The 25,341-nt window shown below is 51.6% G+C and overlaps 1 protein-coding gene across 1 annotated transcript in view; it reads left to right on the top strand.

Moving 5' to 3' along the window:
• Nucleotides 1-25,341, top strand: part of LOC144250112 (dihydropyrimidinase-related protein 2-like) — a 35,737-nt gene that overhangs the window by 9,276 nt on the left and 1,120 nt on the right. The window contains 10 exon segments of the mRNA XM_077792559.1: nt 3,289-3,453; nt 5,601-5,662; nt 5,921-6,001; nt 6,497-6,565; nt 10,804-10,924; nt 18,545-18,701; nt 19,201-19,342; nt 20,933-21,103; nt 23,760-23,939; nt 24,719-24,884. Of these exon segments, the coding sequence (XP_077648685.1) occupies nt 3,289-3,453; nt 5,601-5,662; nt 5,921-6,001; nt 6,497-6,565; nt 10,804-10,924; nt 18,545-18,701; nt 19,201-19,342; nt 20,933-21,103; nt 23,760-23,939; nt 24,719-24,884 (1,314 nt within the window).

Genomic DNA, 25,341 nt, shown 5'->3' with positions numbered 1-25,341 from the left:
TAAAAATACAATGTGTAGAGAAAAGGTATAGAGGAAACGTACCAAATTCGAGTAGGCTGGTTTTTTGCAGGGTGATGGTGGTAGAGATTGGATTAGATGTGATATTAACTTTGCCTAAAATTTGAGATTTTCTTTTTTTTTTTCTGCAGCACTGGGAAATGAACCCAGGGCCTCATATGTACTAGCAAGGGCTCTACCACTGAGCCACACCCTGAGCCCTAAAACCTTTTTTTTTTTTTTCAAGCAGTCTTTCCTCTTTCTTTGTTCAGTACTGAGGATTGAACCCAGGCCTTACACGTGCTTGGCACGCCCTGGACATCTCCATCTATCCCAAGAAAACAATTGTCTCCCGCATCCCCTGCCACCAGTGGAAGACGGCCCTCTGATTGGCAGGCAGCATGGCTGCGCAGGGGCCCTCTGGGCTTCACAGCAGCTCTGGGGCATGAGCAGGAAAAGCTGCTGGGCTCTAGGACAGTACAAATGTCCCTTCATATCCACACATACTGCGTCTGTGAATTCAACCCACTGTGGGTTCAACCAACCACAGGTCGAAAATGTTTGGAAAAAAACATTCCAGAAAGTACCAAAAAGCAAAACTAAAATGTGCTTCAAAGCAAGTAGTAATGCTGAATCCACTGAATCCGCTCCAACGGAGGCATGCAGGCATCCCTCTAGGTATTATGAATAATCTAGAGATGATATAAAGTATGTGGGATTTAGCTAGTGGTAGGGGGCCTGCTTGGGGGCCCTGGATTTGATCCTGAGCACAATAAAGCAAAAGGAAGGAAGGAAGGAAGGAAGGAAGGAAGGGAGGGAGGGAGGGAGGGAGGGAGGGAGGGAGGAAGGAAGGGAGGGAGGGGACACTCAAGGTTTTGAATGGGTCATATGCAAATGCTATGCCATTTTACATAAGGGACCTGAGTGTCTGTGGATTTTGGCATGGGCAAGACTTTGCCTCGCAATACCAAGGGGTGACTCTAACTCTGGCTGCTTCACCTGATCCTGTGTGGCGGATCGTGAGAGCTGAGAGGCGACATTCTTTTACTTAGTTCATTTATTGAGCTCTTCCTGTGTCCCAACCCTCAGTCCCTGCTCTGAGGAATTTGTCCTAGTGGGGGCGTGGTCAGACAGCACATTATTAGTGATGCCTGTATGGAAACTATTTCAAATCGTGGTGTCCCCATGGGATGGTGACAGACCTGATGAGAAGGATGAGGAACAAGGACAGTAGATTTCCAGAGAGGGGGCATCTGGGATGGGCAGGTGCTGGGCTGCCCAAAGAAGTGACAAGCTGTCAGGGTGGCCATGGCCGTGAGCAGGTAGGGGACAGAGTGCATTGGGGATGTCAGCTGGGCCCAGACCCACGGGACCTGGGGAAGGAGTCTGAATTTGACTCTGTAGATGGAGGCTGGCCCCTGAAGGATTTCAGCCGGCGACTGGCAGCAGCTGAGTAAAGGTTTTAGAAAACTCACTTGGCTGCTTAGGAGGGAGGTTTGGAGGAGGGCGAGAGGTGAAGCAGGGGAGTGGCCGTGGAGACTGTCCAAACTGATTGTTGCTGAGGTTTTTCTGTTTTTTTTTTTTTTCTTCTTTTTCTTTTTTTGTGAGGAGGGAGTCAGGGGCACAATTTAAGAAGAAGAATTAGAATTGTTTTGTCATAATTTCTGGTAACATTTTACCAACGGAACAGAATTGCATTTAAAATGTGCATCGATTTTACTTTTTTAGATAATGTTAGCGTATTACAGATATCAGGACTGATCGATTATATAGACATGCATATATTTTATACTAATGCTTGCAAATATTTATGGAAAAGTGGATTCTATCCAAAGAAATTTACCACAGTGTGCCATATTTTTATAAATTTTTTAATTGACACATAGTAACTGCATGTACTTTCATATGGTGCAGTGTGACATTCAGTGCATATATACAATTTGTAATGATCTGATCAGGGTAGTCAATATGTCCGATGACCATATATATCCCTGACATATATAAAGGCAAGCTCAGGGGATCCCAGTTTAGCAGCATCTGCAAGTTTGATTCATTTCAGAAATCTGAGCTCACCGTGTTGCCAAGGCTGGCATTTTCTTAGCTCAGAACTGCTTACCTGGGTGCAGAACATCTAATATTTTATTTAGGAAGAATGCCTCATTGCTTTAGGCATCTGGAATCCTGGGCTTCATCTTTCTTGTTGCCCAAGTTTGATTCAACCTTGGACAAATCGTTTTGCTTTGTATTTCTGAGGTGCTTCCTGTAAAGCTGGGTGACAGTAGTCTAGAAAGCCTGTCATCACAGTGGCTGGGTGAGAGCTCCCCTAGGCCTAGGAGAGACAATGGCACCTGCAAGGGCCCTGTGGTGGGAGGACGGGCTGGGGGTGCAGCACCCCCAAAACAGCCTTTGGCGCTGGAGAGCAGAATGCAAGGTGGGGCTGATCTAGGATCATGTGTGGAGGTTGGCTGGGATTCTAACCTTTATATGACGTGCAATGGGACACTGTTGGAGGGTTTAAATCAGGGAGCTCGATAAGGGTGATAGCTACGCCTCTCATTTAATCCCCATAATAAATGTCTGTGCTGGGTAATATTGTCCCCCATTTTAAACCAGCAAGACATTTCTGACCATGGAGATTAAGTAGTTTACCCAAGGGTACCTTGAAGGGGGAGCCAGGAAACAGACCCCAGGTAGCCTGAGCCATGGTCCTTTGTCCTCCGGGTCAGCCTACCTCCATAATAATATCACAGCAGCCACCGTTTTAGAATGCTTTGAACTCTTAAGATGAAAGATTTCCCTTAAATTACAGACTGGTATTATGCTGCAGAAACATGAGCGGCCACGGGAGAGTAGCTGAGCCTGGGCACTTTGGAAAGGCCCGAGTGTGTGGCTGCGCTCCAGTCCCCCCAGTGCCTAGCTGTCTGGTGGGGGCGTCTCATGGCAGCTATCAGCACAAAGAAGTTCTGGCTCCTCTGGCCGGTCATTTGACACTGCCATTGTTCATAAGGACACATTGTCCATGAAGCGTGCCCCCGGGGTTAGGGACTTGGAGTTGGGAAATCAGATCCGGGCAGTTCACGTGTGGTTTCCCCGGAGCATCCAAGGACAGGTTTCTTCTTCGTCCCTCCTGAGTACTCAGCTGGCTTCAGAGCATTCTTAGGGGCTGACGAAGGCATCGCTGTCTCGGTTGGGAACCCAAGAAGCCCTGTTCAGGGGCCAAGTGGGAAAACACCTGCCAGCCGTGGCCTGTGAGTTTCTTGAAGATGACGCCGTGTGTCTCTTCTCTCCTAGTTGACCACGTTGTTCCCGAGTCTGGGACGAGCCTGCTGGCCGCCTTTGACCAGTGGAGGGAATGGGCCGACAGCAAGTCCTGCTGTGACTACTCTCTGCACGTGGACATCACCGAGTGGCATAAGGGCATCCAGGAGGAGATGGAGGCGCTGGTGAAGGACCACGGTAGGTGGCGCTGCCCTGACACCTGCTGCTGATGGCTGCGCTTCCGCCCAGGCATTGGCAGGGCCCTGGGGAAACTCTGGGTACTGCCTCTGGATCCCAGTTGTGCTTTTTGCTGGTGCCTGGCCCTGAGCAAGGAGAGCGGGCTTTGTGCAGCAGCCTGTGCTCACTGGAGGGCCTAACCCCCTGCAGTCGTGGTTGGTAGAGAATGTGAGCCCTGCTACTGGCCTGTTTTTGGGTGGCAGCTGCCTACAGCTTGCTGGTCTCAGGGACCCTTGCTCTCTAGCCAGGCTGGGAGTTGGGGATGTGGTGAGCGTTGGTTGAGCCCCGTGAGGCTGCTGGGCAGTCAGGGTGCACCTGAGCCGTGAGTCCAGGGTCGATGTGAAAGTAGGGGGACACTTCACACCTAAGGGGGCTTTTCTGTTTCACAATTTCCAGGGATTGGAGAGATTCACTGGGAGGTGGGAGGAATCCACCTTAAGGTGTCTCCAGGACTCCGGTTCACAGGAGCCTGGGGGCTCAGGGGTTTGGTGGGGAAGTCAAACCACGTGGTGTTTCCAGGTCTTCTTGAACTTGGCTGGGGACTGGGTTTCTGGGGCCACTTGTTGACCTCACTGGGTCTTGACCTTCAGGGAAGCATCATGCACGTAGGGGACTTCCAGGCTCAGGCGTGCTGTGTGCTGTGATCCACAACAGGAGGGAAACCTGGACGTGGATGTGGATGTGGATGGGGTGGGGATGGGGGGCAGCCACAGATGTGGTGCAGAATCTGCAGGATGGAGAGCTAGAACCTCAGCCTTATTTCTTTGCCCTTCCACAGGCTAGCTCTGTGACCTTGGGCAAGTTGCTTAAAGTTTATGGTTCTCCCTTTAAAAAAAAAAAAATCTCCCACATGAGCATACTGCACTGCGATGTTTCTTTCCAGCCTGAAGATTCCACAAACAAGAAAGTGGGTAACCTTTGACCTTCTTCACATTTGAGAATAACCAGACTCCAATGGATTTAACTCTCAATATTTAGAGTGAATCTACTTTAAACCAGGCCTGAGAGTTACCATGACAACTGTTGCCTAGCAAGGAGAGAAGGGTCAGGATGTCCAGGAGCATTTAACTCAGGCAGCGCCCAGCACCCCAGGTGGCTTGAATTAAGCTCCAAGGCGAGGAGGTTGTCAGGACGATTGTTTAACATTGTGATGAATGTTGGGCAGGGGTGTTTGGTCTGTTGCCTCGGGAGGCGGGGAAGCAAGAACTCAGAGAAGAGAGGATGGGCCCGGATGTCTGCTTGTTGAGCCACTGGACCTTTTTTTATTTAAAAAAGAGTTTCTTAAAAATCGGCAAGGAGTATAGTCTGCTTGCCAAAGAGAAGACATGTGGTACTGATCTTCACAGACAGAAACTTCTAATTCATTTTCTTATTAAAGGCACGACAGACTTGTGTTGGGGGCAGCTTAAAAAAAAATATAGGAACTGTGGTAAAATACACATAACCCAGAACTCACCCTTCTAACCACCTGTCAGTGTCCGGGAGAGTGGCACGAAGCACATCCATCTCCAGAACCCTTCCTCTTACTACACTGAAACTCTGCACATTAAACAATGCGTCTCCACGTGCCCTTGTCTGTAGCCCCAGGCAGCCAGCCCCATTCCACTTCCTGTCTCTCCAGGCCCCTCACAGGAGTGGATCACATGGTATTTGTCTTATTGAAGGTGTCAGAATGTCCTTTTTAAGGCTCAGTGAAATTCTGTTGCATGTATAGACCAGATTTTATCTCATCATCCATTGGATGGCCACTTGGGCTGCTATGAACATGGGTGTATAACCACTTCAGCTTTTCATTTTGATATCATTTTAAGCCTCCTGAACAACTATAAGACTAGTCAAAGGAATTCTCATGAACCCTGTCCCCAGAATTCATTAGTTGTTTATGTTTTACCCGGTTTGCTTTATCATTCTCTCTGTATCTCCATCTCTGTCTCTTTTCCTTTCTCCCCTCTCTCTCTCTGTCTCTCTGTCTGTCTGTCTGTCTCTCTCTCTCTCTCTCCCCCCATACACACACACACATGTGGTAGCATCACTTTCTCATTCCCTTCCAGATTATTTGGTTTGTGTATTAAAAGTCACGTCTCCCTCTCTATTTTGTCTGTCCCCAGGGGTCAACTCCTTCCTCGTGTACATGGCTTTCAAAGATCACTTCCAGCTAACGGATTCCCAGGTACGCATCAGCTCTTCTGAATGGGCTGGTGGGCACGTGGTCACTGCTGCCCCCTGGGAAAGCATTCTCCAGTATACGTACATCCTTGGCTTTGTGGGGCTCGGCTGGTGGAGTCATTTAGGGATGTGATTCAGCCTTTGGGGAGAATGTGAGCCCAGGGCTTTAGCCCTGGCTTCTTGCTCTCATCCGTGTCCTTTCAGTTTGTGCTGCTTTGTAAATTGCAGAGTCCTTGACTGATCCCACCTTCCTCTCTCTCAGATTTATGAAGTACTGAGTGTGATCCGGGATATTGGTGCCATAGCCCAAGTCCACGCAGAAAACGGCGACATCATTGCAGAGGTAGGGGGCTTTCGTTTGCATCATTTCTGCATCTCCTGGAGGGTGACGCGGGTAGCTGAACACCAAGGAGGGAGATCAGAGGGCCTGGTGTTCCTGGGCTGGACTCCGCTGCAGTCTCCCTGCAGGCATGAGCGTCCCGCCAGCCAGTCCCTGTTTCAAGGAGGCTGTTTCCCTTGGGACCGTAGTGCAGCTGCCTTGGGTGGGGTTCGGAAGCTCCCTGGTCACGCCTGGGCATCTTACACTGTGGCTGAGGCTGAGGACCAGGAGCATATTGCTCTCAGCCTCCCAGGGGAAGGCTGAGTGGTTTGCAGAGGCTGGTCAGACAGGCCAGGGTATAGGGCAGTGAACCTTTTTCTTTATAAGGTCTTGGGACGAGGGCAGAGTGATCAGCAGAGCCAATTTCACATTTTGCTCGGGTCACCCTGGTCCCAGGTCTCTGTTGGTCAGACCTGAAGGCCAGCTTCCTGACCACCTGGCTTTCTTTACACATTTCAGGAACAGCAGAGGATCCTGGATCTGGGCATCACAGGCCCTGAGGGACACGTGCTGAGCCGGCCTGAGGAGGTGAACACCCCCAGATGGGATACGGGACTTGAGGTCCCTTGGGTGCTGTGCAGAGCATGCAGAGCCTTCTTTGTGCCAGTTGAGAAAGGGGCTTTTGTCGTGCAGACTGGTCTCTCTGAGAAGCTATGGCTCACATGTGTGTGCAGGCGTGCGTTGTATATCTACACAGGCAAAATGAAGTGTTCTACGGAGCCCAGAGGTAGAGGGTGGGATTGTGTGGCCTGAGTGCTCCTCTCTGGTTTTCCAAGCCCTTCCTTGGGAAGCTCTTGATTATCTTCCTGTCGCCTAGTAGTTTATAACCAGCAGCCAGTTACCAAAACAGGAACGCAGATCACCAAGCTCTTCTGTGTCTCTGGGGGGTTGTAAGCTTTTCCGTGGTAAGCCTGCACACAGCACAACACGATCAGCAGAGTTTGGTGGACAGACCCTTAAAACTGGGGAAGGAAAATTTAGAGCAGGATCCTGTTTGGCGCCACAGCCAAGAATCAGGGCCCTGGCTGGGATGAGTGAGTCACGATTGGGAACAGGAAGGGGGCTCACAACCGTGTAGGTGTAGGTGACAGACAATCTCTTCTTCCCAAGTAGAATTTTTGGCCTTTAAATGCTTTTCAGATTTTGGTCAAGGTCAAGCTGTGGCAGACCTGGCTAAGGCCGAGTCTGGCAGCTCTGAGCCAAGAGAACAATGAGGGAGTCTGAACAGATGTTCTCCAGAAAGAACTGGTGGAAAAACAGAAGGTGTGGAGGAGGAAGAGCAACCGCCAAGGACCTGGGCAGATAGAAGCTTGAAATTAGGAGTTTTCCTCCAGAAACAGGAGAAGGAAGATGCTTGACCAGAGGGCTGTAAAGGGGCAGGACCACTGAAGCAGAGCTTTAGGGCTGTCCCACAGCAAACAGGAAGGCAGCTCGCCTGGGTTTACTGGGAAGGAGAGCTGCAGGGGGGAAGCTGTTCTGGTTGCACCGGGTGCAGCTAGTTGGCAAGGCTCCTCAGGAGACACAACTCAGGGCAGGCACCAGTCAGGGAATGTCTTTTCATCTGACTTGGAGGCACCTGCACTGTGCCCGGGGTGTTTCCCCTGAGTAATTTCACCCTGTGACAGTCCTTCGAGATGAGGAGGGGACACAGGGAGTCTTCGAGGCCTGATGGGTGGCACAGTAGAGTTAGAGCTCTACCTCACTCCAGCTGCACCTCCTCTCCCTTTGTCAGTTTGCCAAGAGAGGTCTGTTGTGAGCTACCCCCTGAGTGGGCGGTAAAGGGAATGAAACATGGAAACATTCTGAGTGGCTCTGAGCACCCCCGTCCCATTGGGGAGAGCCCCCAACACATAGGAAGCAGCAGCTAATACCACAGTCCAGTTTCCATGCGGTTTCAGGGTCTTTCAACCACTCACATCATGATGTTAACGGAGTTTGAACTTACCAACACCTTCCTGCCGCCATGTTTTTCTTCCCAACCCATCATGTGAGACCACTCAGTAGGGTTTTCCCTGGTCATTATCTGAGAAGATGGAGGAGATTGGAGAGAATTCTGGAGATCACTGTCTGTAATGGGCGAGAGGTGACTGAGCATGTGTTCTTTCTTTTTTTTTAATTTAATTTTTTAAATTGCTTTTATTTTTTTAAATACATGACAACAGAATGCATCACAATTCTTATTACACATATATAACACAATTTTTTTTATATCTCTGTATATAAAGTGTGTTCACACCAATTCATGTCTTCGTACATGTACTTTGGATAATGATGTTCGTCACATTCCACCATCCTTGCTAATCCCCTGCCCCCTCCCTTCCCCTCCCACCTCTCTGCCCTCTCTAGAGTTCGTCTATTCCTCCCATGCTCCCCCTCCCTACCCCACTATGAATCAGCCTCCTTATATCAGAGAAAACATTCGCCATTTGTTTTCTTTTGGGATTGGCTGACTTCACTTAGCATTTCTTCTCCAACTGCAAATGCCATGATTTTATTCTCTTTTATTGCTGAGTAATATTCCATTGTCGAGCAGGTGTTCTGATTTGGGCTGTGCAGGCTTCTGCAGGGCAGAGAGATGAGAGAGACATGGTCCTTTCTGAAGGGACTCACGAGCTGGGGACAAAGAGGCAGATAGGAAGCAAGTACATAGGATGGAATGTGATGAGCTAGGAGCAAGGAGCGACCCAAAGACCCTGGTACTAGGAAGAGCCTGGGGACTCAGATGCAGGTGAAGAATGCCTCGTGGAGAGGGGAACTCCCGCCTGGGCCTCACAGAATGTCATGCACTGTGTCTGCCAGGAGTCCAGGGGGCCAGTGCGGTTGAGCAGGTGGTGTACTGACAGTGTGTGTCTCTGGATAGGTCGTCTCCTTTGCAGAAGGTGGGAATAGATGACTTCCCAAGTCCCCGAGAGCCCTATAACGAGGCAGAGATTTTACTTTTAAACTATCCTACTCTTTCAGCATTGTGTGGAGCAGTGTGTGATTATGCACCAGAAGCCCACACCTAAGGAGGGTAAACTCGTGGTACAGGTGGAATTTAACTGACTTCTCTTCTGAGGAGCGAAGGTTTCGGTTGAGCCTCTTGCTGGCTGGGGCAGGGGTGGGGACCAGCTCACTTCACACACAGCACATAGCACACAGCAGGTATGCAGATCCAGACAGAGCCCTGGACCTGGATTCTTCTGTCCAAGGCTGGTCCTGGTGGGAGTCAGTCCCCCAGGGGTAGAGCCCCTGGTTAAAGGCTCCTTGTCCCCCTAATTAGACCCATTGCACTCACTAGTTTGCTTGGGACAGTTCAGGGCTGGCCCTTCTGCAGAATGTTACTTTGCAAATGTGATCTCTGCGGGGTCGGTCAGAAAGTCTCCTTAGGGAATCCTTGATAGTGCCTCTTCCCCATCAGAAGTGTCTGTGTGGGACATTGAACTGGGTAGCTTCTGGCATCCCTGGGGAGTGCTGAGGACCGAGGCAGAGCCCTCTTCATACTTCACTCTGGGGACTTGTGAAGCCCTGGAGAGGGGGTGGTGGGTCCCTTCCCCAGCTATGCCAGGAATTAAAAAGATTTGGGTGCTTCATGAGCATGTTCAAGAGCCATTTGCCCTGCCTGTGGACCTCCAGACAGCCCTCTTCACATAGGTGGTGCCCAGACGGCCACATGTGAATGGAGCTGTCTTACTTCTCGCCATTAGTTTACCCGTTACAGCCAGAGGGGAACCTGAGCCCCAGGCCAACTTGGGGATTCTGGGTTAGCGACTCCAGGTGGAAAGTACCAGCTCTGAGGAATGCCCAGCTTTAAGTACCCTTAATAAAGTGAAGTCATTTATTTGTGCAGCAAACATTATCGAGCATCTGCTGCAAACCAGGCACTACCCTGGGAGAGTTGGGGGCAGGGCAAGGAGGAGCAGGCCACCCCTTCCCTCCCCTTGATGAGTGCACACCACAGGCTGCTGGAAGGAGCCCGTGACCTCTCGAGGCTGCATGGACACAGCCTTACCTGCCATTTTAGACACACATAGCTGATTGCCCTGAAGATAAACTGCATCTGGGGAGTCTTCCCTGATGGGTATTCACGGGGGATCTTCAAAATACTGTCCACTGAGGCAGCCGATGTGCAGAGCCAGGTTTACCAGTTACAGCCAGTGGGGAACCTGAGCCCCTGGCCAACTTGGGGATACTGGGTTAGTTTATGAGCTCAGTCCTCCCCTCTGGGGCTCAAGGGCGTACCAGGCAGCGGCTGGCCGGCCGTGTTGGTGTGTGCACACAGAGGCCCTTGGTGCTCACAGCTGCTGCTGCCTGTCCCTGTCCTGAGCCCTGTGAGGGTGCATTGTTTTGGGGGTGATGCTGGTTTCGTTCATGAGCTTTTGACAGAAGCCCAGTCCAGAGTCACAGTACTCAATGTCTTGGCTCAAGACTGGCTGCTGAACCAATGTACTGAATAGAGATCAGCCAGTTCCCTGGACATGGTGGTTCTCAAATATTAGCATGTTTTATCCCCCATGGCTGGGCCCTGCTCCTGGAGTTCTGGTCCCCGGGTTTTGGAATCTGGTCCCTGGGCCAGGAATCTGGGTTTCTTATGGACCTGGTTGATGCTGATGTTGTCAGCTTGTGGAATAAGGCCCTATCCCTGCCACCATTCCTATTTTGATTGACACTGGGTACCCCCTGGGGCAGAACCTTGGGGACACAGCAGTCAGTCTCTTGGTGGGTAGAGGATAAAGATGGGGGCTCTGGGGTGGGCTGAATTCTTATACCTCGCTCTTCTGCTGCAGGTGGAGGCGGAAGCTGTGAATCGTTCCATCACCATTGGCAACCAGACCAACTGCCCTCTGTACATCACCAAGGTGATGAGCAAGAGCGCGGCTGAAGTCATTGCCCAGGCCCGGAAGAAGGGTGAGTGCTGTGGGCTGGGCCACCTGGCTGTGGACAGGTTGGCGGGAGGGAGGGCTCCTCACCCAGGAGGGCTCCTTTTCCGACCCTCATGCCAACTGGGACACTTTTATCACGTTCCAGCATTAACCTAATTACAGCCCAGCGAGGCAGGGAGCTCCAGTTTCCTGTCTTTGTTCCTCTGCTGCGGCCTTGTTCTTATCTATTTAAAGCCGCAGCCGGCTGGTGGGCGCCCCCCGCCCTGTAGAAAAGTGGGATTTAATTTGATGCCATCTAAATAAACTAGGCACATACGTGGGTGACGTCGTTTTTCATTTGCTACAGAGCCTTTCTGGGGAACGTTGCTTTGCAAAGGTGTCTCCCCTTGGAGGCTGGTGATCTTGGCGGGGTAGGTCAGAAAGCCTCGTGGTGGGCAGGGGTGCCTTTCTGCCCCAGATAAGATCCTGGGCTTGAGTACACCCCCGCCCCTTTAATAAACTATGGATGCATCCTGGGCAAGGCTGGCTCTCTGTTCATACTAGGGAGTCATTGAGAAGGCTCTGGAAACTAATTCATTGAGTGCAGCTTCCAGCGCTTCCCTCAGGGGACGCTTCCTTGTGTGGAGCATCTTCTGCATAATGAATGCAGCAGAGACCTGTTGTCCCCAGCTTGGGAGCTCGCTCCTCACACAGGGAGCCTGAGAGCCCAGAGTTGGCTTTGATGGTGGATCTTAGTCTGATCTGAAATGAACACGAGAAAAGGAGGCCCTTCTTCCTAACTTTTTTCTCTCTCCCTACCGCTTGCCTCTCTACCTGCCCATTTCTAATTTTCTCTTGACTGGGTCTTGTCTTTCTCAGCCTCTCTTTCTCTTAGTCTCTGTCTGTACCTGTGTCTCTCTCTGTTTCTGTCGGTAGGGAGCACTTGGACCTCTGCAGCTCCGTTTCCTCTTCCCCGAGGAAGGTGATCTACACAGATCGGGGAGGGCTGTGGGATTTATTTCACTGGTGGGTGACTTCATACAAGCCCCAGAACAAATTGCTCAATGACCACTAAGTCAGCTGGTCCCAGGAGATGGCTTCCAGATGGACCTAGCACTGCCTGCTCAGACCCAGCAATTCCCAGCCCCTGTGCTTGGGAGCTCTCTGGGGCTCTCAAGGGGTTGCTTTGCTGGTGCGTTCTTGGGAACCTGCCCTCTCCTGGCAGGTTCAAGGAATTGCTTTTTTGCAGTCAGCATTCCCCTAAAGTGATATGATCTCCTCAGACGTAATATAATCCACCCAAGGAGACCTTGCGGATGATGTCTTCATCGCCCAGACACACATTTGCACGACGGCCAGGTGGGGCTCAGCCACAACACTGATCACCTGTCGCAGTACCATGTAGCGTGGGGGCTATTCACACAGTATCCAAAAAGGAGAATCTAGAGGGCAGTTGACTTTTGTGTCTTTTATCAATTATTCTGTGCCTGGATGATGATAATTCACCAGTCAGGCAAACAGTTTAAAATAATCTTGATTTGTGGCCCTGTTATCTAGTGTGTACCTGAATTGAGACACTCACCTGCCCAAACTGGAGCATGGACCGTGTGGACCCTCACCAGACTGCACTCAGGGCAGGTGGTCTTGGGGGACCAGCCCCCTGAGTGGTGCTGAAGCCCTTTCTTCCGGTACCTGAGTTTTCTCATCTAAATGAGGGTCTGGAGTGTTACTGAAGCATCCAGGGGGCCGGTGCCCTCTATTGTTCCACTAACTTTCAGCTCTGTGTGTGTCTGCGGGGTGAGCACCCAAGGGAACGATTTCAGTCTTTTCTAGTTCCAGAACCTCCCAGGATCAGTCCAGCTGTACCCACACCATGGTTGCCAACGTGGCTTTTGCGTTCGGTCTTGTCACCCTTTTAGTCCTTGAAAGCCTTTGTGTCAGACCTGAGCTGCTGGAAGGAATTTCAGTGCTCTTGGGTGCTAACGAGCAGGACAGGAACCCTGGCCAACCACACCGGCCATTAAAGTTCTTTCCACCTTGTTGGGACTCCCTGACAACTTCAGGAGGCAGCTCAGGCAGCAACTTTTATGTTTTGTTTTCCTTTGCAGCTGAGTCAACAAGGTCAGGGCTATTAAAGTGTGGAACTGGGGCTCGATTGCCAGGCGTCTGACTTCAGCCCACAGATCTCCACGTTAATGTTTGACTGACTTACCTGCACACTGGGAGATTATGTTAGACTAGGAAATGCTGTGGTCTCCCTGGGCTGGGGCTTCCCTCAAGAACCTGGTAGAAACTGGAGCCTGACACCTGGCAGAAGCTTGGGGAATGTGGAAGCAAGGATTCCCATGCAACCTCCTCCCACCTGCAAGGGGAGGGTAGTAATCATCACTCATCTCATGGGGCAATGATGCCGTTTAAATGTGATCATGTAGGTAAAGGTGTATACAATAACTTCTGCCAGTTATCCTCAGGATGAAAGAATGAAGGGCTGCTTTATCCTCAGACTTGTTAGGCAAGCAGAGGAAAGACACTGCCAACTCAGGGCAAAGGTTTTCTGCTAAGGATTGCTTTTCTGCCTCGGAGGGTTCTTCTGGCCCCTAGGTCTGATGTCTGAGGTCTGAGGCTTTATCCATTCCACTCCTTCATCTGTGAAATGGAGAGAGATTTCTTTTTTTTTCCTTCAGCAAACTTTTCCTATGTGATACTTTAGGCCTAGGTATCAGGGACAAGACACCGTCCCAAGCCTCAGCCAGCTCCTTCACCAGTAGGAAAGGGACTCTTGACCATAAAGTGACCGTGGGACGTGGTCAGTGCTACCGAGGAGGTATAAGCCAAGCAGGGCTGGGGACCTACACAGAGCCTCAGGGGGCCAGAACTCAGAATTTCTCTACCAATGTGGACAGTTGGTAACTCATAACCAGCAGTGACAGGTGCTTCTCTTGTGAGCCCCTGTACCTCGGTGTCTCCCGTGTCCCCTGTGGTCCTTTACGACGTCTGTGTGTCTAGATGTTTAGGAAAGTGAGGGTCTGAGATAAAAGGGAGACGCTGAGATGAACATCGGTGAGGACTCTTTTCTCCCATGCTGGCCTGACCCGACCCGACTGAGCCCGTCTTTCCTGGACACAGGCTGCCTCCATCCTTCTGTGCCAGGCCATAGCAGGACAGATGGCGTCAACCCATTTTGCAGATTAGGAAATGAAAGCACAGCGAGGACCAGGATGCCTGGGACAGTTTTTGTGCTTGAAAGGATCTCAGACACTGGTCAGTTTAGTGCTTTGTTTCCTGGAAGAGGAACCAGAAGGCAGAAATTGAATCTTACCCCAGATCATGGGGCCTGGGGGAAGTAGTTCCAGACTCCCGGGCATCTTTCTGTCCAAGGGGTTCACTGTGGGTCTTTCTCTCCTAGAATGGTCTCCTTCCCACTGCCTTTGTCACTACATGAAAACTGGTGTGTGAATGGCAGATTTCACAGGTGAATGGCGGCCCGTGGGCGGTGCCCAGTGACATCATTTGTGGACTTGCTATTTTTTCTTCCTCCTCAAACCACCCCCAGAACCCAGAGGCAGACACATTCAGCTGTGGCTGCTGAGGGCTTAAGCCCTGGGAACCCTGATTCAGGACAGGAGTTCTTATGCCCTGCAGGCCAATAGGTGTGCTCGGGCATCGGGAGGACCCCCTCAGCTTGGGATGAACCCTTAGGGCTCAGCTAGTGCACCACATAGCAACCTAGAATTAGAACTGAGAGTGGCAGGTGGGTTGGGTTGTGAAATAAAATTTACCAAAGTCTGGATTAGTCAGGATTATCCAGAGAAACAGAACCAAAGGGGGTGGGGGATGGAGACAGACCTATTTTAAGGAATTGGCTCATGCAAGTGTGGGGCTGGCAAGTCTGAAGCCTGCAGGGTGGGCTAGCAGGCTGGAGACCCCAGGGAGGAGGTTTTCACCTGAGTCCACAGGCTATCCAGAGACGAGCCCTTCTGGGTCAACACTCTCTCCTTTGAACAACACGTGCCCTTGGATCCTGCTTTTGATTTTCAGCCATCTCACTTCTGCATCTGTGAGACTTAGGAGTCTCTTTCAGGCCATTTATGTGGTGCTTGATGTGGGAATTCGAACCCCTGAATCCATTGTTTTCTTTCCCCATTTGGTTCCAGCACCATTAAGAGCAACAGTCAATCTCATGACATTTTGTCAGTTTGACAAAAATGTTCTACAGTGTCACCCAGAATCTTGCCTCTTAGAAGTGTTGATAGGGAGCATCAGGAGTCGGATTCTGTGTATCTGTCGCCCCATTGTGCCATCGACGGCAAGGGCTGTCTTTACTGGAAATAGAAACCTTAAGGCTTTTAAATTGAATTGGATTAGAAAACCAATTCCAACAACCTCAGAAGCAATCCTGAAAATCAGTCTTGAGATTTTTGTTTCCCTAGAACCACTCTTAGTACCAAAATCTGATAGCACGGTCCTAAGGCTGATGGGTGCGGCATGGGTTCTCTGAAAGAGCAAGTCTGGTGTGTGTGTATGTGTGTGTGTGAGTGGTGTGTGCCTGTCTCTCTGTCTTTCTGTCCCAGGCTCTTTTCTGTCTCTCTTGTGCTTCATTCTGAGTTACACATACATGTGATCTTCCATTGTTCCTCCTTTGGATTTGTCCTCCTGCTTCTCATTCATGGGAAATGATGAACTGTAGGAGCAAGGAGCTGTCAAACATTTTTAAACCCCAACCTTGCATTTATTCTTCACGAATGCACCCTGGCCCCAGGCTGGTTGTGAATAAACACCACCCGTGTGTCCCCTGTGAGTCCCTGCATTTCCCAGGGTTACGAGTGAGCCTGCCAGAGGCTGGCTTGGGGTCACATCCTTCAGTTTAGACTTTCCCTGGAGAAGAAAATCATGAAGCTCCGAGGGCCGCCAAGAAAGCGTCAGCAGTGTGTTTAGAGAAGTGCAGAAAGGCCGATTAAGCCATTCCGTGGTTTATTATTATGAGTGGCAATTATTTCTGGCATGCAAGCTCCCTGGTGTCCATGGCCTGACTGAGCTCCGGAAGCTCATTCAGCGCTCCTTGTGCATGCTGTTTAGAGAATGGGGAGACGAGCCCTGGGGGAGGCACCAGGCCACTGGTGACCAGGCCACTGGGGAGAGCCTCATTCTGTAGACCCATGCTGCCTGGAGGTGGAGGCCTTGGACTGGTAGTTAATCCCTGCCCTGCCTTTGGAACTGAAGAACAGAAATAAAGTCCAAAGACAGCAAGAACCTCTGAATCCCTCCGTGAATTAGAACAGAACAAAGCAGAAATGACCCTCCAGAGGCTCCCCTTTTCTCTTAGTGCCCCCTTTCTTGTCCATGCTGCTGCCATCTTGGTTTGGCTCAGGTTTAGGAGTCCTTGCTTATCCTGGTCTAAGCAGGGAGGCTCTGGTCAGCAGTGGCCTTGGGAGCCCCAACCCATCAAGTTAAGAGGTTTCCAGAGGCTGAAGGCTGAGTTTGTTCTCTTGTGAGGTGGGTGTCCTGGGTGCTGAAGGAAGAGACCTTTGAGCAGCTCCCTACCCCAACCCGAGTGGTATATCACAGGGAGAGATGAAGCCAGCGCTCCTAGCACCATCCCCTCCTGGTGCTCAGTTTCCAAGGGCAGGACTGAGCAGCAAATTCAAGTGAGAGGATGAGTCACGACAAGTTACCTGGAACCCTGGGAAATGTGGGCATTGGTTCAGGGACCTCCAGGCCCTCCGACCATGGGTTTTTACTGGTTGTTGGGTTGGTTTTTATTACTCCAAGCACCCTTTCTCTCATGAACTTTCTCACAGCCGTGGGGATAGAACCAGAAGACCTTCAGGACTGTGAATCCTTGGTGTTCCTAGGGCTTACACAGATGTCACCTTTGGGCTCAGACAGGCAGGCAGCAGTAGGTGGGACGTCCAGACCTGGCTGGGCCGGGAGAGTGAGACTTAACCAGATCAAGTTAGACTTAACAAGATCTTTTGGATGCACCACCCCAAAGCTGGGAGCTGAGGTCCTGTGAGAGGCTGCCCCTGGGTCCTGGTCAGCTGTTGGCATCTGGTGAAGGACCTTGGCTGTAACAAGTCCTTGTCACATAGGCTGTTTTTCTGCTTTGGGGTGAGCTGAGTGGGCTCTCTGCACCAGCTTCTGGGGGAGTCCTTGAGTGGATCAGGAAGGCAGGGTCCCTTCCAGTCGTCCTGAGTGGCACTCTTCTTCCTGGGGGCTTTCTTCTGGGCAGGCCCCCTGGTCCTGGGGTCCCTCCTCCTGCTTGGGACTGGGACTGATTGCCCGGAGCCAGCGGCCTGCCGGAGCCTCCACCACTCCCAGCTGAACAGCGACTTCTTTGTGGAATTCCTGAGGCAGGAGGGGGCAGCTCCTCTGAGCCAGCTCTAAGTGGCGGGCAAAGAGGGTGCTGTGGAATATTATGTGGTGATAAGGCTTTGGAAGCTGTGGAGAGGAAGGGAAGCGCATTCCTGACCGGGCCCTGTGTTTGGGGAGAAGGGAATCTAGGCTGGCCAATGTGGGTGGGGGCGAACCCTGCGGTAGGAGAGGTGGATGTGGCTGGCCGAGCTCAAATTCCGGCTCTGATGCCTTTAATTAATACATGACTGGGCCGTTTGATCCATCTAACGTGTAGTTTTTGAGTGCCTACTCTGTGCAAATGAATAAATTGCCTTCAATGTGTCGCCATTGAGAGGAGTCAAAAAAATTCAAAACTGGGCATTCAGTGGAGCGGAGGATGGGATTCTGGGGCAGATGGTGTGAGGCCAAGTTGTTCTCGGCGTGGTGTCAAAGGGGAGACCTTTGGATAGTGAGGGCAGTAGATGTTTCAGTGAGGAGTGGTTTTTATTTTATTTTTACTTTTATTTTTTAATTTTAAAATTTTTGTGCTTAGGGCACTAACAGTTTGCCTTCCCGTGTATATAAATGATTCCCAACACCCTGGCTGGCTCTGCATTGACAGAGTTGGGGACAGGACTTGGGCAGCAGGAGCTGGCGTTCTTTCTTGGACATTGTATCAAATTCGCCAAGGCTTTGGAAGCTCTGAGACCGCACTAGTGTGGCTGTGGCCACTCCACCAAAGTCGGCCATGGGTATGGCAGCTGACATGGGCAGCTCCCCTCACGTGGCCACCCGGGTCCAGGCTTCCTCTCGGGAGGTCTGGAGGTGGTGTGTTTGCTGTCCAGGGCTTCGGCTCGTCCTGTCCTGGGTGATTTCCTCTCGCTGGCCTTGCAACAGAACTAGACAGGGCAGGGCACCGGCACGTGTGAGTGGAGAGGGCGCTTGCTGAGCCCCAAGGGCACGTTTGAGTGCATCCGAGAAGAGCCGAGGTGGCACTTGGGGCGGGGTGCTTGAAGCTAAGTAAGCTGGAGATTGTTCCCGGAGCTTGGGAGCAGGCGTGGGAGGCAGAAGCCTGGGGGCTGTTTGGGACCACCAGGAGACAATGCGCAGGCTTCACAGGGGGGTTCACAGGAAATTCCCGGGAGCACCTTCCCTATCTGGCTTTGGCCAGATGAGGGACGTGGCCTCCCTGGCATGCATTGCCTCACCTGTGACAAGGCTGCCGTCCCCTTCACAGGGCTGGTGAGAGCAGTGGGGGCTGCCAGTGTCCCCCAGTGAAGGTGGCCCCACTCCTCCTCCTGTCTGACTGAGCCACGTGTGTTCTGACCCTCAGGAACTGTGGTGTACGGCGAGCCCATCACCGCCAGCTTGGGGACTGACGGCTCTCACTACTGGAGCAAGAACTGGGCCAAGGCCGCTGCCTTTGTCACCTCGCCACCCCTGAGCCCAGATCCAACCACTCCAGACTTTCTCAACTCCCTGCTGTCCTGGTGAGTCCTGGCCCCCTGCTCACACTCCACATTCTCTGACTCCTCAGGCCAAGCTGACCTGCAGGTGACCATGCGGTGGCCCAGAGCAAGCTTGGAAATAGACCCTTATGCATGCACCAAACTGGGGTCGATAGATGCGAACAAGGAATTGTCATTGTGTCACTGTCCCTGGAGGGTGTTCCTGATAAAAAGCTGGGCCATCATGACAGTCAGCCATGAGGCATGAGTTGGTATCCGAAGACCCCTCTTTGGCTGCAGGACTTGACCTCCCTGACCACAAGTTGTCTCACCTGTGCATCGAGGATGCCATCTCCTTAGAGGCCTGAGGAGAGTGCTGGTGGGCTGCCGGCGAGTGTCCCCTGGTGAAGGTGGCCTCCATACTCTTTAGTGTTGTTGGACTGAGCCCTGGGTGTTCTGATTCTCTGGTGCCACGAGTTCCCCCAGATTCCTCATAGGACAGATTGGGCACAGTGTTATCCGATGATATGTTTCCTTCCAGTGGAGACCTCCAGGTCACTGGCAGGGCCCACTGCACTTTCAACACTGCCCAGAAAGCCGTAGGAAAGGACAACTTCACCCTGATTCCCGAGGGCACCAACGGCACGGAGGAGCGGATGTCCGTCATCTGGGACAAGGCTGTGGTAAGGACCAAGGGCCTCACTCATGGTGCGCCTTGGTGCTCCCCTGCCTCCTCATCTGCAGGCATGGACTTGAGATGCTGGTTGAGAACATTCTAGAAGCTGGTACTTGTGTGGCAGTCTCCTACACAAGTAGGAATAGTCTCCATGACTACTCCTGAAAGATCATTTCACCTTAAGTATTACATGTCTCTTATCATCATCTCTGGGACAGCGGAGCCTGAAAACATGTAGTCTTTAAATGTGACTTCTGTGCCCGTCAGGAGAGAACTTCCTCAGCCACCTGGTGACTCAATCAGCTACCTCTTGTCCCTTTGGAAATGGGCTCTCTGAAGGCTGTCTGGATTTAGCATTTCTGTCCCACCTCAGGCTTCTGGAATGCCCAGTTTGAACAGGCACTGAGCTTTGGGGAAATCTTTGGTCTATTTCATTTTAATGTTTTAAAATGTAACAGCAACAGGTTTTCTGTTTCTTGATGAATTTTTAGATTATGTAAATAAAAATCACCTTGTTTCAGACCCAACTACAGGGAGCATGCTAGCAAGTGCCTTTCCATTTTTAAGGAGTGCTTAAGTGCACGGGTTACATATGTTATGTGACAGTGTGTCAATAACATTAGCGTCATGCATAGTATTTTGAGATCTGTTTTTTGGGCAGTTTTAATATACCATGAAAAAGTTTCCATATCCTTAAATGCACTTGGTTTTTGATAGCAGACTTTTCCATTTGGTGCTAAATGATGATTCACTGGCAATGCTTTGAACATTTCTGATATTTTTTACCGGGATAGGCATCCATGTAGATACATCCTTGGACACATCCTTAATAATGTTTCTAGGCATCATCAGGGAAAAGGGTGTGTGCATTTTTAAGGCTGTTGATGCATATTATTGTTAGCATTCCTTCTAGGAAGATTGCACCCCAGTGTTTTCTCCATGTCCAAATGGGTACTATGAGCCAAAAGCTCAAAGTAGTACTGATTTGATAGGTGAATGTTGAGTCTTATTGTTTGACCTTTAATTTCTTCAGCTACTGATTAGAGTGAATATTCTTTTGTGTGCTTTTTGGCCATTTGTACCTTTTTGACTCTCTCTTGCTGCATGATCATTTCCTGTGCCCATTGTTGTACTGAATTTAGAACAGATTTGGAAAGGAAAGGACTTGAGCTAATGTGATTGGCGCCTACTGTATTCTGTGGAGCCAGAGGCAGAGCTGAGACCTGCAGGTAGACTAGATGCGAGGCGACATCTATGCCTCTCTCCCTCTTTTTTTTTGGTACCAGGTATTGAACTCAGGGGCACTTGGCTACTGGGCCACATCCCCAGCCTTATTTTGTATTTTATTTAGAGAGAGGGTCTCACTGAGTTGCTTAGTGCCTCACTATTTGCTGAGAGGCTGGCTTTGAACTCGCAATCCTCCTGCCTCAGCTTCTGGAGCCGTTGGGATTACAGGCGTGTACCACCCAGCTGCACCTCTCTTTTGTTGAGAGGCACATGCAACCTCTGTGTTCCAATGGCATGTCCCTTCTCTATGCTGGATAGCATCCCACCTTGCAGCTCTCTGACCTGCTGTCGTGTGTGCTCTGCCCCTCAGGTCACTGGGAAGATGGACGAGAACCAGTTTGTGGCTGTAACCAGCACCAATGCAGCCAAAGTCTTTAACCTTTACCCCCGGAAAGGCCGCATCGCTGTGGGATCTGACGCCGATCTGGTTATCCAGGACCCTGACAGCATCAAAACCATCTCTGCGAAGACGCATAACAGTGTAAGCCTCACACCTCATCCACATGGATTACAGGCACACAAGGGGCAGAGGAAGGGAGAGGCCCAGGGGCTGTAAAAAGTACTTGCTGGGCTGGGAATGAATTTTCCCCAGGATGTGTGATAACTTGAAATTTGTTGAGGGAGCAAACAAAAAGAAAAAAGCCATTTCACTTTCTTCAGTGAATTCATTAAGAATGTTACTCTCACCCACATTTTAGAGTACGCTTTACCTTCAGCATCCCCAAGGTGATATTGGGTCCTAAGAAGCTTCTAGAAGTTGGGCATCATTCCAGCATCATGGTTTGCGGCAGCACCTCTTTTGCTGGTGCTTGGTGCCAGGGACCTGAATAGAGAAGTCACTGTACAGTCCTGAGAGTCACCGGGCACTTTAATTTTCACATGTCATTGTTTTCTGTCGGGGTGGTTTTACCCCGGAACCTGACGGAAAATGACAGCTGGTTTTACTGTCCTAAGTGAATTGATCAACCTTGACTTCGCCCCAAAGAGAAGAAATACGTGCAGCCTTTGGATGGTGGTTAGGACCTGCAGGTGTGGGGAGCTCTAGCCTCTCAGGCTCTCAAGCTTGGGAATGTGCTGTCTTTAAAGGTCTCGGTCTCCGCAGCCGCTGAGGTCTGTGTGTCCTGTGATGCTGTGGGGCAGTGGGCATGAGCACAATTCCTCTGTAAAAATCATCTGTGTGTAAAATCGAAAGAGCATGGACCAGGTGAGCTGTGGAAAAGAAGGGTGCCTCTGGCCGAAGTGTCTTCTCAGGATCTCACTTGAATCTTGAAGTGCTTCCTTAACGAAACAAGAGGAGGTTCTGGGTGCAGTTCTCGGTGGAGAGCTGTTGGCTCCAGTGCACCGGTTCTAGTTGATCTAGCCAGCACGGACCCCACCCGAGTGCCCCGCGTCATGGGGCATCTGGGATTCTGGCATCTCTCCAGGACAGGCTGGGGCCCTCACTTGGACAGAGGTTCTGGGGCTGCGGCGAGGCGGGCTCCAGTCCATGTGTGGGGCTGCCTTTCCTTCCCTCTGTCCCCGTTGGCTGGCCCACTTCCAGCCTCGATCCCGTCTGGGTGCTGAGTGATCCCCTCTGGGGAACCTACGTATCCTTGGGCACCTAGCTTGGCACTCCCGCCTGCTCTGTCATGTGACCCCCAGTAAAGGGCGTTTTCTCACCCCACGAGGGGAGATAAATAGATGGAGGCCTTGAGAGTGGAAGTGACTGGTCTATGTCACACGGCGATTTTGCAGTCGAGCCAGAATTGGAACTGAACATCGTCCAGGGCCCTTCACTGCCAGGCTGAGCACACAGCCTGCGGTCAGGGTTGATGGAGACAGTGCTTCCCTCCCGCGCACAGTCCCTCCCCCAGAGGCAATGGAAAGAGCAGACAGGGTCCTGGCTGGAGGTCAGATGACCTGGGGACTCGCCTCTGGCGTGCTCCGTCTGGACCATGGAGGATGAGCCTCAGGAAGACAGAGGCTGGGCTCCGTCTGTTCCCACTCAGACCTGTTAGAGGGTCAGCACTGCCTGCCTTTCCTGCAGGTGACCCTGTGGGGAAACAGCGGCTTTCAGATCGCCTCTCTTCTGCCCTCACCTGCCTCACAGCCCCGGCACTCAGCATGCCGTGTGTCATTAGTCACAGCAGGAGGTTTACCCTGTGTCACTCGTGTCTCCTGCCACGGAGCAATGAGCATGGGTTTTGGGGAGCTGGGTGGGTATCGCGTATCGGAGCCCCTGCCTACAGGTGCCTGAAGGGCTGAGTACCCAGTGCTGTGACCCACCCCGGGATGCTTCGGTTTTATGGTACTTTGAGCCGTGGGGCTGGTCCCTCCATCCAGCGTTTGAAAGTGAGATGTCCCCAGAGCCCTTCCAGGGGCTCATTCCTAGGTGACAAGGCTTAGTACAAGTGTCACATGAGGCCTTGGTTGCCAAAGGGCTCATACCCTGGTAGGCCAGTAAAGAGCCAAATGTCCCTCGGTGCCAAGCCCCAGATAGCTGCTTTCATTTCATTTGCTCTTGGCCTCTGTCCTTTGAAGTGGGTCTTAGCCACTTACGGATGAGGAAGGTGTTAGGGACTTGTCCAGGTTCACACAGCTGGCAAATGGCAGACCTGGGGTGGGGACCCAGGAAGATGGCCCTAGGTTCAGTCTCTGTCTGGAAGGGTTCAAGCAGAGGTATTTATTAGACAAGGGGTTGTGGGATAATGTGGATGGCTTGACCCAGGTTGACACACACCTTCTGAAGGGCTTTTCAGAGATGTCAGGGTTCTCTGACGAACTACACAGAGATGAAACCTTTTGTGTTGTCATTGTCACTGAAGACTTGGAAAGGTGACAGATGAAGAAACCAAAGCTCTGAGACAGGGTTAAAGTGACCTAGCCCAGAGTCACACAGCTCCTGGATGTTACTGTGGCTGAGATGCCATGGGTGGTAAGAGAGTCCCTTAGTTGATGATGGAGGAGAGCCAACAGGAGAAGTCTCATAGGAGACGCCTGTCAAAATGCTGGGCCACGCAGCCCAGCCTGGGCCTAGAGGGTCAGTGAGAGGTGGGGCTGCCCTGCCGGAGAAGGTGGCAAGAGACCTTTCGTGCCCCGACTCTGGCAGGGGCAAGGGGCGGGGCCTGCTCTGAACTTCCTGTGCTCCCCTCTTGCAGTCTCTGGAGTACAACATCTTCGAGGGCATGGAGTGCCGGGGCCCCCCTCTGGTGGTCATCAGCCAGGGGAAGATCGTCCTGGAGGATGGCACTCTGCACGTCACCGAGGGCTCAGGGCTCTATGTTCCCCGGAAGCCCTTCCCCGACTTTGTTTACAAGCGCATCAAGGCAAGGAGCAGGGTAAGTGCTTTTGTTCTTAGGAATTTCTTTTTTTTTTTTTTTTTAAGTCTTGGATTAAGTTCAGTTCCACCGACATGTATGAAGCACTGACGTCAGAATCCTGGGATGAGCACAGAGGGACATGGGGATGAGGAGACCCGATCTTCTTATTCCTGGTGCTGGAGGTCTGGGTGGAGAAGCCTGCTCAGAGCCAGCCAGGGCAGTGTGTGCCGCCCTGTGGCCCTGCAGCGTGTGCTGTGGCGAGGAGCTGCCGTGAGCCCAGAGCAGGGAAGGTGTCCTGGGAGGGGGCATTTCGAGTTGGGTTTTGAAGGTGAAGTAGGAGTTTATCAAGTCAGAGAAGGGAGGTGCAGGAACTGGAGAGGGAGGCTGTCATGAGCCTGGAAGCCGACCGTGTCTGGGCATAGCTGGTGCTTGGGGTCTGGGAGGCAGGGGAAGGATGGAGCCCTATGAGAATTACAGGAAGAGAGAGATTAGAAAGAGCTTGGGGCAGATCTCGGACATGACACTGTAAGTTTAGGGGACTCTTCCAGGGTCTAAGGTTGAGGGGCCTTGGGAAGAAATCTAAAAAATGTTAGTTACTGTGGAATAACCAGTTACCTGTAGCCCACCTCGTGGGAGCTGGGCCTGGAGCTGCGGGATCCTCCGCCACATGAGTCCCTGTTGTTCCCGTCTGTAAGGAAAGCCCTCCATCTCCTCACGCCTGGGCTCCAGGCCATGTTCCTTCCCAGCAGGGGAGGTGTCCTCTGTGGCCTGAGCAGAGGGGCTCTTGTGTTTTGCAGCTGGCAGAGTTAAGAGGAGTCCCTCGCGGCCTGTATGACAGACCTGTGTGCAAGGTGTCCGTGACGCCCAAGACGGTCACCCCAGCCTCCTCAGCCAAGACGTCTCCCGCCAAACAGCAGGCCCCGCCTGTCCGGAACCTGCACCAGTCTGGATTCAGCTTGTCTGGTAGGTTCCCGGCTTGCCCAGGGGCCCCTCTGTAGGCCAGCTCCGTGAGGTTGCAGTGGGAGGTGGGACACACTCCTGTCACCCAAGATGCATCTTTAGAGTCAGAATCTCCACATTCGTTTATGCCACCTGTGGCACTACCAGGCCCCTCCTAGGTCCAGGGTCTAATAGATGGCAAGGACATTTTTTTTAGTTGTATCCATCCTCAGGAAGGACACTACTATTTCAGGGGGAGTAGTCCCGGAGTCTGGAGCAAACTCAATAGCCCAGCTCCACGTGGGCCTCGATCTCCTCTTCCGTGGAACAGGGACTACGGTAGCAGCTCCCTTATGGAATTGTGAGGATCAGTTGAGTTGACATTCGACCAAAATGCTGAGATCAGAGCCATTGGAGAGCTGTTAGCTATTTGCTGGGATAAAATATGTGATGTTCCCTTGGTGAGAGGAAAGGTCTAGAT

This window comes from Urocitellus parryii, chromosome 14 (genome assembly GCF_045843805.1).
Source record: "Urocitellus parryii isolate mUroPar1 chromosome 14, mUroPar1.hap1, whole genome shotgun sequence".
NCBI classification, from domain to species: Eukaryota; Metazoa; Chordata; class Mammalia; order Rodentia; family Sciuridae; genus Urocitellus; species Urocitellus parryii.
The sequence above is the reverse complement of the archived record's forward strand: the minus strand, read 5'-3'. Positions and strand labels throughout refer to the sequence as shown.